General features: G+C 36.9%; 1 protein-coding gene across 3 annotated transcripts in view; it reads left to right on the forward strand.

Annotated features, from left to right (window-relative positions):
• Nucleotides 1-15,414, forward strand: part of LOC113604776 (uncharacterized) — a 591,327-nt gene that overhangs the window by 228,267 nt on the left and 347,646 nt on the right. Inside the window, exon 3 of one of the 3 annotated variants that reach the window (XM_053221836.1) lies at nt 8,127-15,144. The exons of the other annotated variants lie outside the window; for them this stretch is intronic. Within the exon in view, the coding sequence (XP_053077811.1) occupies nt 8,127-8,221 (95 nt within the window). The 3' untranslated portion in view covers nt 8,222-15,144. Of the gene's footprint in view, nt 1-8,126; nt 15,145-15,414 lie in introns of those variants that run through there. 3 annotated transcript variants of the gene reach the window in all.

Below are 15,414 nucleotides of genomic sequence, written 5' to 3' on the forward strand. Positions count from 1 at the left end.
TGCTTAAACGGACTGAGCCATCCTAGCGCCCCAATTCCTCTTTTAATTTTAGAACTGAAGGGGCCTTTCAACATCTTTTATTGATAATTTAGACCTAAATATTCTGGCCCTGCCATTTTTTAAATGTTTTTATATTTTAGAGAGAGAGATCGAGAGAGAGAGAGAGAGAGAGAGAGAGAGAGAGAGAGAGAGAGAGAATGAGCGGGGGAGGGGCAGAGACAGAGGGAGACACAGAATCCGAAGCAGGCTCAAGGCTCTGAGCTGTCAGCACAGAGTCCGACGCAGGGCTTGAACCCACCAATGGTGGGATCATGACCTGAGCCAAAGTCTGACGCTCAACCGACTGACCACCCAAGCACCCCTGGCTCTGCCATTTATTAGCTATGAGAATTTGGGCAAGTTTCTAACCCTGTCTGTACTTCATCAGTAAAATGGGAAAACAGTTCTTACTGTATATAGAGTTCTTCTGATGACTAAATGAGATCTTATAACATGCTCTGTAACATATAACAAGCACCCTATAAATGTTAGCTACTGTTATTTTCATAATCACAATAATAACATAATTAATAATTACTATTGTTAGTTAATCTTATGGTTGAAGAAAGGAGAGGCCTGGAGAGTTTCAAGAACTTGGACAAAGGTGTATGCTTAGCAGCTTCAGAGCCTGAAAGAGATTTTGGTCCCTGACTCCCATGTAGTGCTTTTCCCTGAAGGAGGCTGCCCTTCATACATGGTTCTCAGGAAGTTCATGGTGAAGGTGAAGAGTGATGTGGAAAACCACCACACTGGTGAAACTAACTGCCTTTCAACTGAAAGGACATGAATTACTAAATGTCGATATCAAAAGGATTGGTAATTGTCCCCAAATGTATATATGTAATCAAACACAAACACACTAATTCAAATAATTGCATTATGATTAAACTTTTCTTTCTGGGAATTCTCCATTTACGATAAGCAATTTCACTTGCAATTTCAAAGGTTTTGGTCAAATTCCAACAAAAGAGGTAGAAAATTTTCACATCAGACTATCGGACCCCTTATTAAAGTTAAACAAAAAAAGCTGCTATTTAGTTTAAAGAATGTAGCTGTTTGGCACTTTCAATTTTATCCAAACGACTGCACGCAGCCCTACTTCAATTTCGTTATAAAAGCAAAATTAGAAAAGCTAAACATTAAATCTTATAAAGAAATATAATTTGATTCAGTGTCATTAGAAGCCAGTATAAAATAGAGGAGAATGTGGAGTTGGCTTAACTGCTTCCATGCTGAATAAAACATCAGCTCTTAAACCATTCACCTACACGCTCCCAGCTGTACCTGTCGAGACTCACTTTTACTCATTAGCTCAGTCATTTCATGGTATACCATTTAAGGATACATATGTCTCCTATTAGCAATAATGAAATAATGGGGAATGTGTGGTAATATGATAGCAAAATTCAGTAAAAATTCTATTTGAACTTAATTCTGTGGGATATGAACATAACCCACAAAGGAGTACTCTGATCTACAGTGAAGAATAATTTGCCTACCGCTCTGGTTTGCAATTAATGAAAAGTCCTCAGGAAATCCCAATTTCTGATTAAAGAGAGTTGATTATGATTAATGTATCCAAATTAACTGCCAAAAAGGAAGCCACCTCATAATTATCTACATTGTTCCTTCAGTTTTAAATTCCTAAGGCTACTCATATCTGTGCTTTGTTCTTTAATCCTTAAAGATGTATATTTGGTTTTTAACTTTTTGATTAGCAAGACAACAATTGCCCTTTGTTTCTGTAGAAAATATTCAAGGTCTTATGAATTTTTTCTCCCCTTTCCACTTCTCTAGAAAATAGTGTAACTGGAGTTTTCAGCAAGTTTCCATAAACCAGGATGTCAACTTCGAATGTACTTGGTCTAACCTCACAAGCACGACTTCACTTGAGAGTACTTATTTTTCGCCATTGCACTGTGCTTCTTTCCATGGTACCTTGTTGAATGTTGGTGGAACAAAAGACATATTTCCAGACAGATATTGCAGGGAGGGCTACTATTTCATTTTTCAATCTAGTTCCCTAAGTAAATAAGTAAGTAAATTCATGCAGACCACATTTTTGTAGCATTATGTTTTTGCATTTTTCAGGGTGTTTGCAAATGTATATGTGGGGAATTTATTTAGACACATTGCACCAAGGTCTGTTAACTGGATACTGTTTTAAGCTGGAAGCTTTCCAAGTATAGTATTTATGAAAGGGTATATTTCCATTGAAATTACACACGTATTTTATTTTATTATTTCTTAATGTTTATTTTGAGAGAGAGAGAGAGAGAGCACATGCACAAGTGGGGGAGAAGGAGAGAGAGAATTCCAAGCAGGCTCCAAACCATCAGCACATAGCCCCATGGGGGCTTGAAGTAGAATTGTGAGATCATGACCTGAGCCAAGATCAAGCATTGGACCCTTAACTGACTGTGCCACACAGGTGCCCCTTGTAGACTACATTTAAAAATGTTATGGTATATATTGGATTTTTGCATAGCAATGAAAATATATCTATATATTTATTTTAGTGGCTGTATAGTATTTTCTTGCATAAAAGTACCATTCTTTATCTTGGTTCCATTGTTTTTGTGATTATAAGTAGAATTGTAAAGGACATCAGTGTATAAACTGTCATGTAATTAAGTAATTATTTCCTTAGAAAATGTTTTAAAAATTGAATTTCTAAGTCACAAGATGTGCTTTAAAAATATTTGTAATGGAAAAATGTTTCTGAAAAAGGATGTCCTAGTGGGTACAACCAACAGTAGTATATGAGTCTCCATTTTTTTTTTTTTTTTTGAATGAGAGCATGAGCAGGGAAGAGGGGCAAAGGGAGAGAGGGAATCTTAAGCAGGCTCCATGCTCAAGTGCAAGTCTCCATTTCTTTCTTTTTTTATTTTAATTTTTTTAATGTTTATTTTTGAGAGAGACAGAGACAGAATGAGTAACTTAGGGGCAGAGAGAGAGGGAGACACTGAATCCAAAGCAGGCTCCAGGCTCTGAGCTGTCAGCACAGAGCCCAGCACTGGGCTCAAACCCACGAACCATGAGATCATGACCTGAGCTGAAGTTGGATGCTCAGCTGACTGAGCCACCCAGGCGCCCTTCTTCTTCTTTTTTTTTTTTTAAGTTTATTTATTTATTTTGAGAGGAAGAGAGAGTGTGAGTGGTGGAGGGGCAGAGAGAGAGGGAGAGAGAATCCCAAGCAGCCTCTGTGCTCAGCATGGAGCCCGATATGGGGCTCAATCCCACAGCTGCAAGATTATAATCTGAGCCAAGATTATAACCTGAGCCAATGTCAAGTTTAACCAGCTGAGTCACCCAGGTGCCCCAAGTATCCATTTCTTACTAGCCTTATTAATAATGGAGATTATTTCAAACATTTGACAGTTTTTTAGGTTTGACATCTCTTTGTTGCTTTAATTATCATTCAGCTGATTATAGGTTTACTATTCCCTTATTAGTTTGCAAGAGATCTTTACTTTCCCCTTGTCTTTTATAATATTGTAAATACTTTTTCAGTTTGATGTTTATTTAAAATTTGTGTTTCTATTGTTTTCTGCCATCAGTATTTTATTTTTTAAAAGCTTTCATTTTTATTTATTTTGAGAGAGAGAGCACATATGTGCATGAGCGGCAGAGGGGCAGAAAGAGAGAAAAAGAGAAAATTCCAAGCAGGTTCTGTGCTGCCAGCACAGAGCCTGACGTGGGGCTCATTCTCACGAATTGTGAGATCATGCCATGAGCTGGAATCAAGAGTCAGACATTTAACCAACTGAACCACCTAGGTGCCCTTCTGCCATCAGTATTTAAAATGCTCACATTCTCAAGTCTACCAGCTATTTCTAGTTATCTTCAAAAAAATTTTTTTAACGTTTATTTATTTTTGAGACAGAGACAGAGCATGAATGGGGGAGGGTCAGAGAGAGAGAGAGAGAGGGAGACACAGAATCTGAAACAGACTCCAGGCTCCAAGCTGTCAGCACAGAGCCCAACGTGAGGCCTGAACTCACGGACCATGAGGTCATGACCTGAGCCGAGGTCGGACGCCCACCCAATGGAGCCATCTAGTGGCTCCATCTAGGCGCCCCATCTAGTTATCTTCAAATTCCGTTATTCCCAACTGTACTTTCAAATTCAGTTTTATCTACTTCATTCCAAAACTCAGTCTGATCCATGGTGCAGAGTATGCAACTTGCAAATGTAGGCAGTCAGAAAGATGGTGCCCTTCACAGGCACAAAGAAGTGGTATAAATGGGAAAGTGTGCAAGGGACAGGTGTCATTTCTTTGTAATTGCACAAACACATTTCAGGCATAGGAAATCTTAAAAGTTTAATATTGATGAAAACTATAAACTTAAATGTAAGCTCTAAGCATTCATAGTTAGAGAAACTCAAAATGTTATATTATTTGAATTGGAAGCTGGTCCCAGAAAGTGATCATTACAGTGGAAATGGCAAGCAGTGTGGCACAACAAGGAAGACTATTGGATGAAGAAGACAGATCTGAACGAAAGCAGGATAGAAGCATCATGCTTAGCTGTTCTTGGCAAGTGTTTCAACTGTTTCCTGAATGGAACCTGAGTAAAAAACAACACGCATGCAGAATATAGTATGTTAAATCTACTGTATTTACAATAATGTTTTTATTTCCTAGTTCATAAATGATACCATTTTTAGTCCAAGATATCCAGTATCCAATATTTTATTCCAAATATCCAGTGATTCTCAATTACTTTATCTTTTTTTTTTTTAACATTTATTTATTGTGAGAGACAGAGCATGAGCAGGGGAGGGGCAGAGAGAGAGAGAGAGAGAGAGAGAGAGAGAGAGAGAGAAGACACAGAATCCAAAGCAGGCTCGAGGCTCTGAGCTGTCAGCACAGAGCCCAGCACTGGGCTCAAACCCACGAACCATGAGATCATGACCTGAGCTGAAGTTGGATGCTTAGCCAGCTGAGCCACCCAGTGGCTAACAAATTATTTTATCTTGATTAACTCTGTCTTAAAGAATGCCTCTGAGTATTATTATGCTATAAATATCTAGGAGGACCCCACCTGTTATTAGAACTTGTATTTTGGTGCCCAGAGTTTGTTAAATCAGTCAAAAGCACCAATTATAGAAGTCTGTTTCTGCCAGTGTGGGCTGTATGTGGCATAAGCACAGAGTTAAGTATCTGAGGAAGAAACGCAAACAATGTTTAATGCGTATTTATTCACATTTTATTTTCCATGTTATGATTTGGAGATGCACCATTCAGATATCCGTAAAATACTGAAGACTGTCAGGAATAGCTAATGTACACCCTGAAGATGTGATTTTGTCACCCAATAAAGTGCTTGCTATTATGTCCCCAGAATTGCCATTATTTCTAAAATTCTAGAAATCAGTCTGGTATTGGTGATTACTTCTCAAAAAAAGTGGATAGTCATACATAAATTATTCCACTACTAGAATTAATTGGATGATAATGAATAATGGGTAATTTCAAAGTCTGCTTTGTAATGTATTCACTGAATCAGTGTTACATCTGTTACCGAAATAAGCTAGAAATATCTACTTAATGTAGCCACCTATTCTCTCCTGTTTTTATCTTATTTTATTTGGAGAGGGAAAATGTCAATGAATAAGCATCTGTAGCCTCATTAACAAGTCACTGTCACCAGAGCTTACTGAAGAGGAAATGCGGGAACCTTTCTTTGCCTTAGTTTCTTCATCTGTAAAAATGGGAATAATAATACCAACCATATAGGATTGTAATAAGAATGAAAGTGCTTGTAATGTTGATGGACACTTAGCAAATACCAAAAATATTAGTTACTATTTTCTTTGTCATCACTGGCATTATTGTCATCATCGTTGTCATCATCATCATCATCATCATCATCATCACTTTTATTATGGTTCTTCATAAAGCAGACCTGAAACTAAAGGTTAAGAGTGAGCACTCAATTGGGGTGTGTGACCCCAGAGATACAGGCAAGAGTGACAGGGAAAGGAAGCAGAGGCAGTACACGGATATCTTGTCAAGTTGACTACTGCTACAGGAGATCGGTTTCTTGATCCTGCAAGACAACCTGGGAAGCAGTATAAGCTGTGCCTTGATATTCTCTGTAGGCAGGGGAGGGGATAGAGAACATATCTTACTGTCTTCCACTCTTGATTGGTTAATATGTGCCCTGAGAGAGTTGTTAACCACCATATACTTCCACCTTGTATGAATGTGGGCAGCGAGCAGATTTCAGTGGGATCCCACCAACTGAAGCCCTTGGGTAAGGAGGGAGGAGACATATATAGACCTGAGACAAGGTGCTGTCAGGATGCACCTACAGGAGACTGGACAGAGTTTATACAGGCTGTCGCTGCCCAGGGCATAAAACCCAGATGAGACCAAGACAATTCTCTGTGATCCCTAGGAAGTTGTTGATAAAATCATCGTCATCATCATCATCATCATCATTATTGTCATTGTCATTGTCTTGATCATCATATACAACCATCACCTACTTCTAATTACCAGAATTTACCATTGTTTAAGAAAGAATCACAATGGATGAAAGACCAAATTGGCTTAGGTCAGTTTTTAATTCTCCTTTTAGCAAAACAAATTGCTTTTGATGACATACTCTTCTTTGCTCTTAAAACATCTGGATGGTCCTGTCCTTTCTCGCTTCTCAAGTTGCCTTTCTTATCTGTCTTCTTTCTCAGAGCCACCATTCTGGTGCCAGAATCTATTACATCATATTTCAGACATGTTTATCCTTCCTGAGTTCTCTCTGCCCACGGTGCCTCTGGTAGTTAATTCTATATACTGTCACTCAATTGCATTTCCTAAAATACAGATTTTTTCAATTAAACAAGATGCAGTTGACCCTTGAACACTTGAACAACATGGAGGTTAGGAGCAGCAACCCCCCCGCAGTTGAAAATCCACATAGAAATTTTGACTCCCCAAAAACTTAGCTACTGTTGACGAGAAGGCTTACCGATAACTGATGAACACGTTTTGTATGTTGTATGTATTATATACTATATTCTTACAAGAAAGTGAGCTAGAGAAGAGGAAATGTTATTAAGAAAATCATAAGGAAAAGAAAATACATTTGTAGTACTGTAACGTAAAAAAATCTTCTTGTAAGTGGACCTATGCAGTTTAGACCCATGTTGTTCAAGGGTCAACTGAGACTATCTACCACCTGGCCTTAAACTGCTTACCAGCCTTGGTAGTTTTTCTGGTTAAGCAATGGAATATATACCCTTTGTTCTCTGGAACACTTGTGAATTTCCCAAAATAAAGCATTGGTGTATGCTGTTCCATCTGTCACATGACTTATGGTTCTGTGAGGAAATAAGTCTTAACTTATTTTGTCTGAGAACGCCTTGGATCTTGCCTTGTTCACAAAATATCTAATTTTTCCCAGGCCAACTTCTGCTCTCCAATCTATAAAAATCTATAAACACTCAGAGCACTTACTGTTGGTATCATTTATTTCACATTCATAGACATACTGATTTATGGCATATCTTCTGTTATTATTTGAGCTATTAATTTAATAGCTATTCTTATATTGAAAGGTAATGAATTTAGTTTTTTCTTCATGGATAAGGGCCCGTGACTTAATTTTCTTAGTAACTCCCACAATATAACATAGTGCTTCTGTGTAAAATTTGGTATTTCTCATGTCAGTGGGCTTCAGAATTTCTCAGCCTTGACACTATTGATATTTTGTGCTGGATAAATCTTTGTTATAGAGGGATGTGCTGTGCATTCATTATAGGACAGTTTGCAACACCCCTGGCCTCTGGTTTCAAGATCCGGGGACATGCCCCCAGTTTATGACAGCCAAAATGTTTTCAGACATTGCCAAATGCCCTTTGGGGGGCAGTATTTGCTCCTCATTGAAAACCAGTGGGTTACATGAAAAAATAGTGAAATTAGCATAATGCGGGGTTGGTCCAAGAGAAGCAGTATTTATTCCATTTAGAGATGAGTTGACTGTACTTCTCTTAGTAAGATTTTATCAGGGTGTTAGTGCCTTTTCTGTCTTTAATCTTCTACACAAGATTGAATGGTTGTCATTTCTGTTCTTTCCCAGGTTCTCTTCTTCTCTCTGGATCACCTAAGTTGTCTTCATCAAGCTGTTTCATCTTAATTAAAATTGCCTATCACCTACACCAATCTGTTCCCTAGCAGCTTTGTTGGAAATGGATTTGAAGGGAATATAAAACCAATGTATCATAGTGTGTTATATTATTTGTTATACCTCACATCTAACCAGTCATCAAGTTCTAGCAGTTTTATTTCCTAAATCTCTTTCAAATCTTTTAACTTCATTGTTATCAAATTGCTCTATTTCAGTCTACCATCATGTCTCATTGAGATTGTTGCCCTACTTTTTGGCTCTGGTACTTCTGTATGGGAACAATAATCAGATATTATCCATCAGGAATAAGAGGTATCTGGGGGGCTTGTCTTAAAGCTGCACTTTCTTAAATTTTTATTTACATTTTAAATTAGAGATCTAAATATAGAGATGTTTTCCAGAGAGGTATTTACTAAAAATTTACTAGGAAAGTATCAATTGTCTACATAAAAGGTTATTATTAGTAGTATTTGTAACAATGGTAATAACAGGTAATAGTTGTAAAATCTAGATAACAACTGGATAATAGTTGAAGTAGCTTTATTTAAAGTGAATAGTGGGAACAAAGGGTTGATGGAAATCAGCTACTCCTTGGTGTCACCATGGATGATTTTCCTTCCAAACTGCCATGAATGTCCACACCCACCTCATCATTCACTCCTTATTTCTCAGTTCTGGCCCTTTGGAGGGCTTAGAGGGGATGGGAGTCATGCCATTTTGCCTGGAAGACCCCTCCCGCCCCCCCCCCACACAAATGTGAAAGTAGATCGTCATCACACTAGTCTTATTACGAGATGTAATGACCTGGGGTGCTCTGTGAATTTTTTAATGAGTTTTATAATATATTTTGAATAGCACTATTTTATGCAGTTGATCTTTTTATAAGTGTGTGAAAGTGTTGATATTTTTAATGGAAATATTTATTTACTTAATTGAAGCATAGTTGACACACAATGTTACATTAGTTTCAGATGTACAACATAGTGACTTGACAACTCTATGCATTATGCTGTACTTACCACAAGTGCATCTACCATCTGTCATCATGCAAAGCTATTATAATACCACTGACTGTATCTCTTGTTGTACCTTTTATCCCCATGATTTAGGATTATTCCATAACTGGAAACCTGTATCTTCCACTCCTCTTCACCTGCTTTGTCCATCTCCCTGTCTCCTTTCCTTCTGGCAACTATCAGTTTGTTCTCGGTATTTATGGGTTTCTGCTTTTTGTTTGTTTATTCACTTGTTTTGTCTTTTAGATTCCACGTATAAGTGGAACCATATGGTATTTATATATCTCTTATGACTTATTTCACTTAGCATAATATCATGTAGGTCCATCCATGTTGTTGCTAATGGCAAGATCTCATCTGTTTTTCATCTTGTGTGTGTGTGTGTGTACCCCATATCTTTAATGGAAATATTTAAAAGCATGCCCCATCTTTTCTAAAAATGTTTGGTATTTAAAAAATATTCTCTTATATGCTATTAGCAGGAGATGTGCCTTATTAGAAATGGCTGCATTAAATGTTAGAGGTATTTCTCTGTAGAATTTATTGCGTGACACAGTGGTGATGGTTCTGATCTTTTCATATCTCTGAAATCATGATGGGCCTCCCATCTCAATTTTCCTCCATCAGTGTATCCTATAATTTTTAGTCAACTCTTCCAGGCTGTTTTAGCTGTAGTGCCCCCTAAAGCAGAGCTTCACGTGAGAGCTTGTATATAGGCAGTTTATTTTGGAACGTGATCCCAAGAAACAGACCTAAGGATTAGAAAGAGTAAAACAGGGGAAGAGAGAAAGTCTTTCCAAGCATGCTTCACTGATCTAATCACCTCTGTGGGCAACTGGAACTAAGTCCTCCTGGAGACCTTTGAGGAACTGTGTCATATCAACCTTAAACCTATTCAGCTGAGACATGACAGAGGGGAGTGTCAGGGAGTGTTCATCTACCAGTTTCCTTCTTTCCTCATTGGTCAAGGATTGACCTTGTAGTGTTAGTGCCTTCATACCTCAGGTTTGTGCATGTGTCAGATGGCTTAGTGGGTGGCAGCAGTAATGCCCCAGGGACAGAAATGAAGGATACAAGAGGTAGCTGGATCATTGGCTGTCAGGTTACAAATACTTGCAGCTGATTGTATAGAAATGACTGGAGTAAAAAGATGGGTTGTAAGAATGTAAGATGAGGCCTCTTCGGTATCCATGACACAGGCCTTAGCCATGATCATGATCTTCATAACATCAAAGAAGTAAACAGATTGACTGTTACCATTCACACTTGGAAAGTACTTACTTTACTGTAACTTGTTGATGGTCCTTAAAGAGAAAAATATTAACATCATCGTTTGTCTACAGTAATGGATTTGTGAATTTATGTAAATTTATAATTTAATAGGAAATGTTTGTCAGTAATCAAAGATATAGTAATCTGGCATTGTTTGGAGTTTTAGTAAGGGAAGAATGCAGTATAAGGAACCTCCCCAAACAGAAAAAAAAATAGAAGTAGAATTCCACTCTCGGTTAGCTTGCAGTAGACCAAAAGAGACAATTACTCTGTTGTCATGGGACAACATTGACTAAACTAAGAGGTCATATTTTTTCCATAAAATTATCAAAGAGTTTTGGAAGCAGAAATGTATAAATGTGATAAAATACAGAGAAGACTGGCCCCTTCTTAAGTGAGCAGAGAGTGGGAGCTACTTTCACCCTTAGCATATTTATTGCATCTGGGTACCCAGGCAGTCTGAAGAATATGCTTGACATAGGTAGAGAAGCTTTGCTGGGAGAAGAAAAATCTGTTCAGACTTTTATTAGGTGCACATGGGCTGGCATGTGGCTTAGAATCTGGAAGAGTCCCAGGCTTAGGGATCCCCAGACTCAGGAATTCCTGAGTCCCTACAAAATGGTGATATGATTATGTTTTTTTTTCTCTGCTTAAAGTAATTCAACTCAAACTCCCAACACTTAGATTATAATGTCCTTTTATATTTGACCCCTTCTTACTTCTCCATGTTTACACTCACATTTCTTACCCCAACTATAATGAACTGCAACTAGATGAGACATGTCCTATGATACATATCCTGTGGAGTGCACAGCTCAAGAGAAGAGAAGCCCATGTGGGCTATAATGTCGGAGATTCTCCCCAGAGATGCAATATGGAAGCCCTGACTTTAGATTTATAAACATGTCTCTTTGCTCTCTCTGGTATGGTGTCAGTGACTTCTCTCCATCTGGAGCTTATTACCCTTCTTTGGCCAATTCTTATTCATATTTTAGAGCAATGTATAAATCCCTTCTTCAGGGGTATTTTTAACGCTTTAAATCAGGATTAAATATTTATTTATGTGTTTCTACATACCCTGAATGCCCCCATCATAGTCCTTAGACTATTGTTTATATAAATGTTTGCCCTTCTGTTTTCCACCAACCCCTGAGCTCTGTAAATATAGAATAGATATCTTTCTAATCACTGTTGTAGGTGAAGAACTTAGCATTGTACCTAACAAATCTTAGGAGATCAGTGAATACTTCCTAAATAAATGTATGAATGAATCTTGTGATCACATTTGGTACACTGAAGTTCATAGATGAAAAATAGAATAAATTACAAAGACATGCTGTACAAGTTTTCCCAAATAATCACATTTTAAATTAATATGAAATAATATAGATCATAGACAATTGGAGCTCAGTGTTTGGAAATCTATGAAGACAACATTAGATTCTACAGAGGGGACTCCCCCCGCCTCCATGTTCTAAGGTTAATGCATTATTAAGCTTATACTCGACAGAAATAGTTCTAGAGCTTACATTTTCTGGTTCTTGGTTTAATGGTTTTGAACTGTGATTTGTATCAGCTTGTGCAGTTTATAGTTCCAAGGATGAAGTAGGGCCCACGGTGACTTGTTGCCTTTTTTTTTTTTTGACCTGGAGGCAGAAGAGCAAATATGGAAGAGAAAATGAGGATAGCAATTTTATTCTTTTCGTTCTCATATTAGGGAAAAATTGCTTTAATACTGTTTTGTATTTGAATTTTCTGGAGTGTCTCTAGCTAAGGGAATAAAAAAAGATGGTTTTCCAAAGTTAAGAAGGTTTCAAAACACCCTATTAACCGCTAAAATAGTTTTTTTTTTGTTGTTACCAAAGGTTTAGCACTAGCCTTTGCTCCCACACTATTTCTTCTTCCTCTTCCAGACATTTTCCCTCCTTCCTCTCCCTCCTTCCTTCCCTCTTCCTTCCTTCCTTCCTTCCTTCCTTCCTTCCTTCCTTCCTTCCTTCCTTCCTTCCTTCCTTCCTCATTTTCTTTATAGTTAGGGTTACCTGTTTTAAGTAACACTAAATTGGATCCATGGGTCATTTTCTAGTTTTTAAGTTGTTACTATAGTTTTTGTTAAAGACTTTGTTCTTTGGACTCTTGTTATCCTAAGAAGCTGCTAGTAGTGTGTCTTCTACTAATGTAGAAGAATGTAGAGAATGTAGAGAATGTAACCTAATGTAAAATTTCCCATATTGTTTAAATCTGTTTTCTAAAAGTTTTGGTTTGTATCTCTCTCAAAAAGAAACGTTTGAGCAAATATTCATCTTGTAATACAAATACATTTAAAAGTTAATAACATGTACCTTGTAAATCTAAATATCAAATATTAATAAAGCTTGATTACTGACTTTTAGATAAATATTAGAAGTTTTAATATATTCTTCACATACCTCATGGCCTCTCTTGCATATCTTCTGGGGTGTGTGCCTCACACTGGATTTAGAAGCTGGTGTACTTTCACTTACAGTTTAGTTGTTGATTTTTCCTCCTGATAATACTGTGTGTAGAATGATGAGGAGAATTCCTATGTAACACCCTTTTCTACTTTATTGCCTATTAAAACACTTGATATAACTTGGTACATCAGATGATTCTAGCATTGAGGTGAAATTACATAGAGGGTTTGAGTAAAAATCTCACCATTCTGAGTTGCTTCAAAATAAACTCAAGATTTTTCTTAAATATCCATGAAACAATTAGAAATGGCAGAACTTTTTAAATGTTCATAACAATATTTTAGAACCTCTGCTTCTATTAATACCATTAGGGAGCTGTGGCAATGTATAGCTTTCCTTGATAGACACATTTTTCTCGCTGGGAGAGCTGGAAATATTCCAGCATAATGATTTTCATATCTGTAGCGTCCACCACTCAAGAATTAAAAAGAGAGAGAGACAGAGAGAGAGAGAGAGAGAGAGAGAGAGAGAGAGAGAGAGATAAAAGGATAATTATTACAACATGTGTTTCAGATTTTAAAGACAATTAGCTGGAGACCTCAGGCTCACATTCAGCACACACAATTTTAAAATATGCTTCATATTGGGTAAGCATTCTATACTTTATGAAGAACATGAATATTCATTGTTTCATTTGATGTTTACACCAATCCTGTGAAGTAGCCAGGAATCATTATCTCAATTTTTCACTTGAAAGAATTGATAAAGAGGAGATAAATGACTTAAGGTTCATCCAGCAGATCTAGGTGGAACATACCCTCTAATGCTCTGAGTTTTCCTTTTTTACAAAATTTATTTTTTTGCTTGGTAGCCTTTTAATTTGTGTGATTTATATGCCTATTTATGTAAATAAGATTTTCATAATGTTAGTTATAATCATGAAAAAATTCTTAGCATACAAACTACTCTGTATACAGGTGGAATAAATATTATCTGTAAGTCTGGGGCTGAGCTGATTCTCCACTATGAGGACCAAAGAGTTAAAAGGAAACTTACTATTGTTTCTCTGAGTTCTGACTATAGTTACACCATTTTGCATATCCACCTCTTAAAACTCACTTAGGGTGAAAGCCCCATGAAGCTTTGCTCAATATTCCTTCTGTATTTTAATAACAATAGAATGTAAATTTAAAACTAACAATTGGTTAAAATTTCTTCAATGGAATGATGACATTATAATATGTAACAAATAATATTAAAGTGTGAAGTTGAATAGAAAAGTTTTATATCACCAAAAACTCAAGATGGTATTCTGGTTGGTACTCTAATTTGCCTGCCTTTGCAAAAGTAGAAACTTCTCCATAATAAAATTCTTCATTCATGGTCTACCTCAAACACAGTTGCAAGTGCATTTGAAGTCTAGAAAAATTATTTACTAACATGCATTTAGAATTGGTTAAATCCTTAAGGATTTATTGTATTCTATGTCATCATCCAGAATATGTATTCATTTATATGTGTTTTCCTTTATTAGGTAGATCAGATAATTTAGTTTCTTCAGTACTTACTATGAGAATTGCAATAATATTGAATCTTTTTTTTCAAGGATGCATAAAATATGCCTGTCAATTCTTTTAGTGAATTTTATTTATTAGCTTGTGATAGTGATTAGAATATACAGTAAGTGCTGGTCCAATTCATAGTTATGAGAATAATGTTAAAGGGAGAGTCTTCTGGTAGAGTGATGGGGGAAAAAGCTAAATTTCAGTAGAACCGTGAAGTGTTGTCAGCATTTTAAGTCAAAATTTGATGAGTACCAGCTTCAGGAGAAAGTATGAAAATGAGAAAGAGCAGGTGAATTGGAGATAATGAGTAGTGTCTTTTTCTCTTCTAAATAATATTTTAAACCTCTTAAAATAGGCCTATCCAATTTAGGTTTTTAGCCACACTTTCACAGAGTTTCTTTGTGTTACCTTTACTAACTGTTCATTATGTAAACTATTAATCCTCAAGGGAGGAAAATGTGAACTGTCCCTATGATTAGGGGCAATTGTGGGACTACTACAAAGCCCCACAAGTCTGTGTTCTGTGTGCACCTGGGAACTGAAAGAAAATGTCAGGTTTTAAAAATGTTATTTATTTATTTTGAGGGAGAGACAGAGACAGAGACAGAATCCCAAGCAAGCTCCACGGTCAGTGCAGAGTTTATCACAGGGCTTGATCCCAAAACCCCGGGATCGTGAACTGAGCCAAAATGAAGAGTTGGTTGCTTAATGGACTGAGCCCCCCCAGCGCCCCCCCAGATGTCATTCTTATACGCTAAGAGCCATGTTACATTTTATGAGCTATTTTTCCTATGTAGTATCATATTATTATGTTAAAGTTCTGCAATTATTTATTTTTTCTTTTTCTTAATGTTTTATTTATTTTTTAGAGAGAGAAAGGGAGAGACAGCGCAAGTGAGGGCGGAACAGAGAGAGAGGGAGACACAGAATCTGAAGCAGGCTCCAGGCTCTGAGC

This window comes from Acinonyx jubatus, chromosome C2, assembly GCF_027475565.1.
Source record: "Acinonyx jubatus isolate Ajub_Pintada_27869175 chromosome C2, VMU_Ajub_asm_v1.0, whole genome shotgun sequence".
NCBI lineage: Eukaryota > Metazoa > Chordata > Mammalia > Carnivora > Felidae > Acinonyx > Acinonyx jubatus.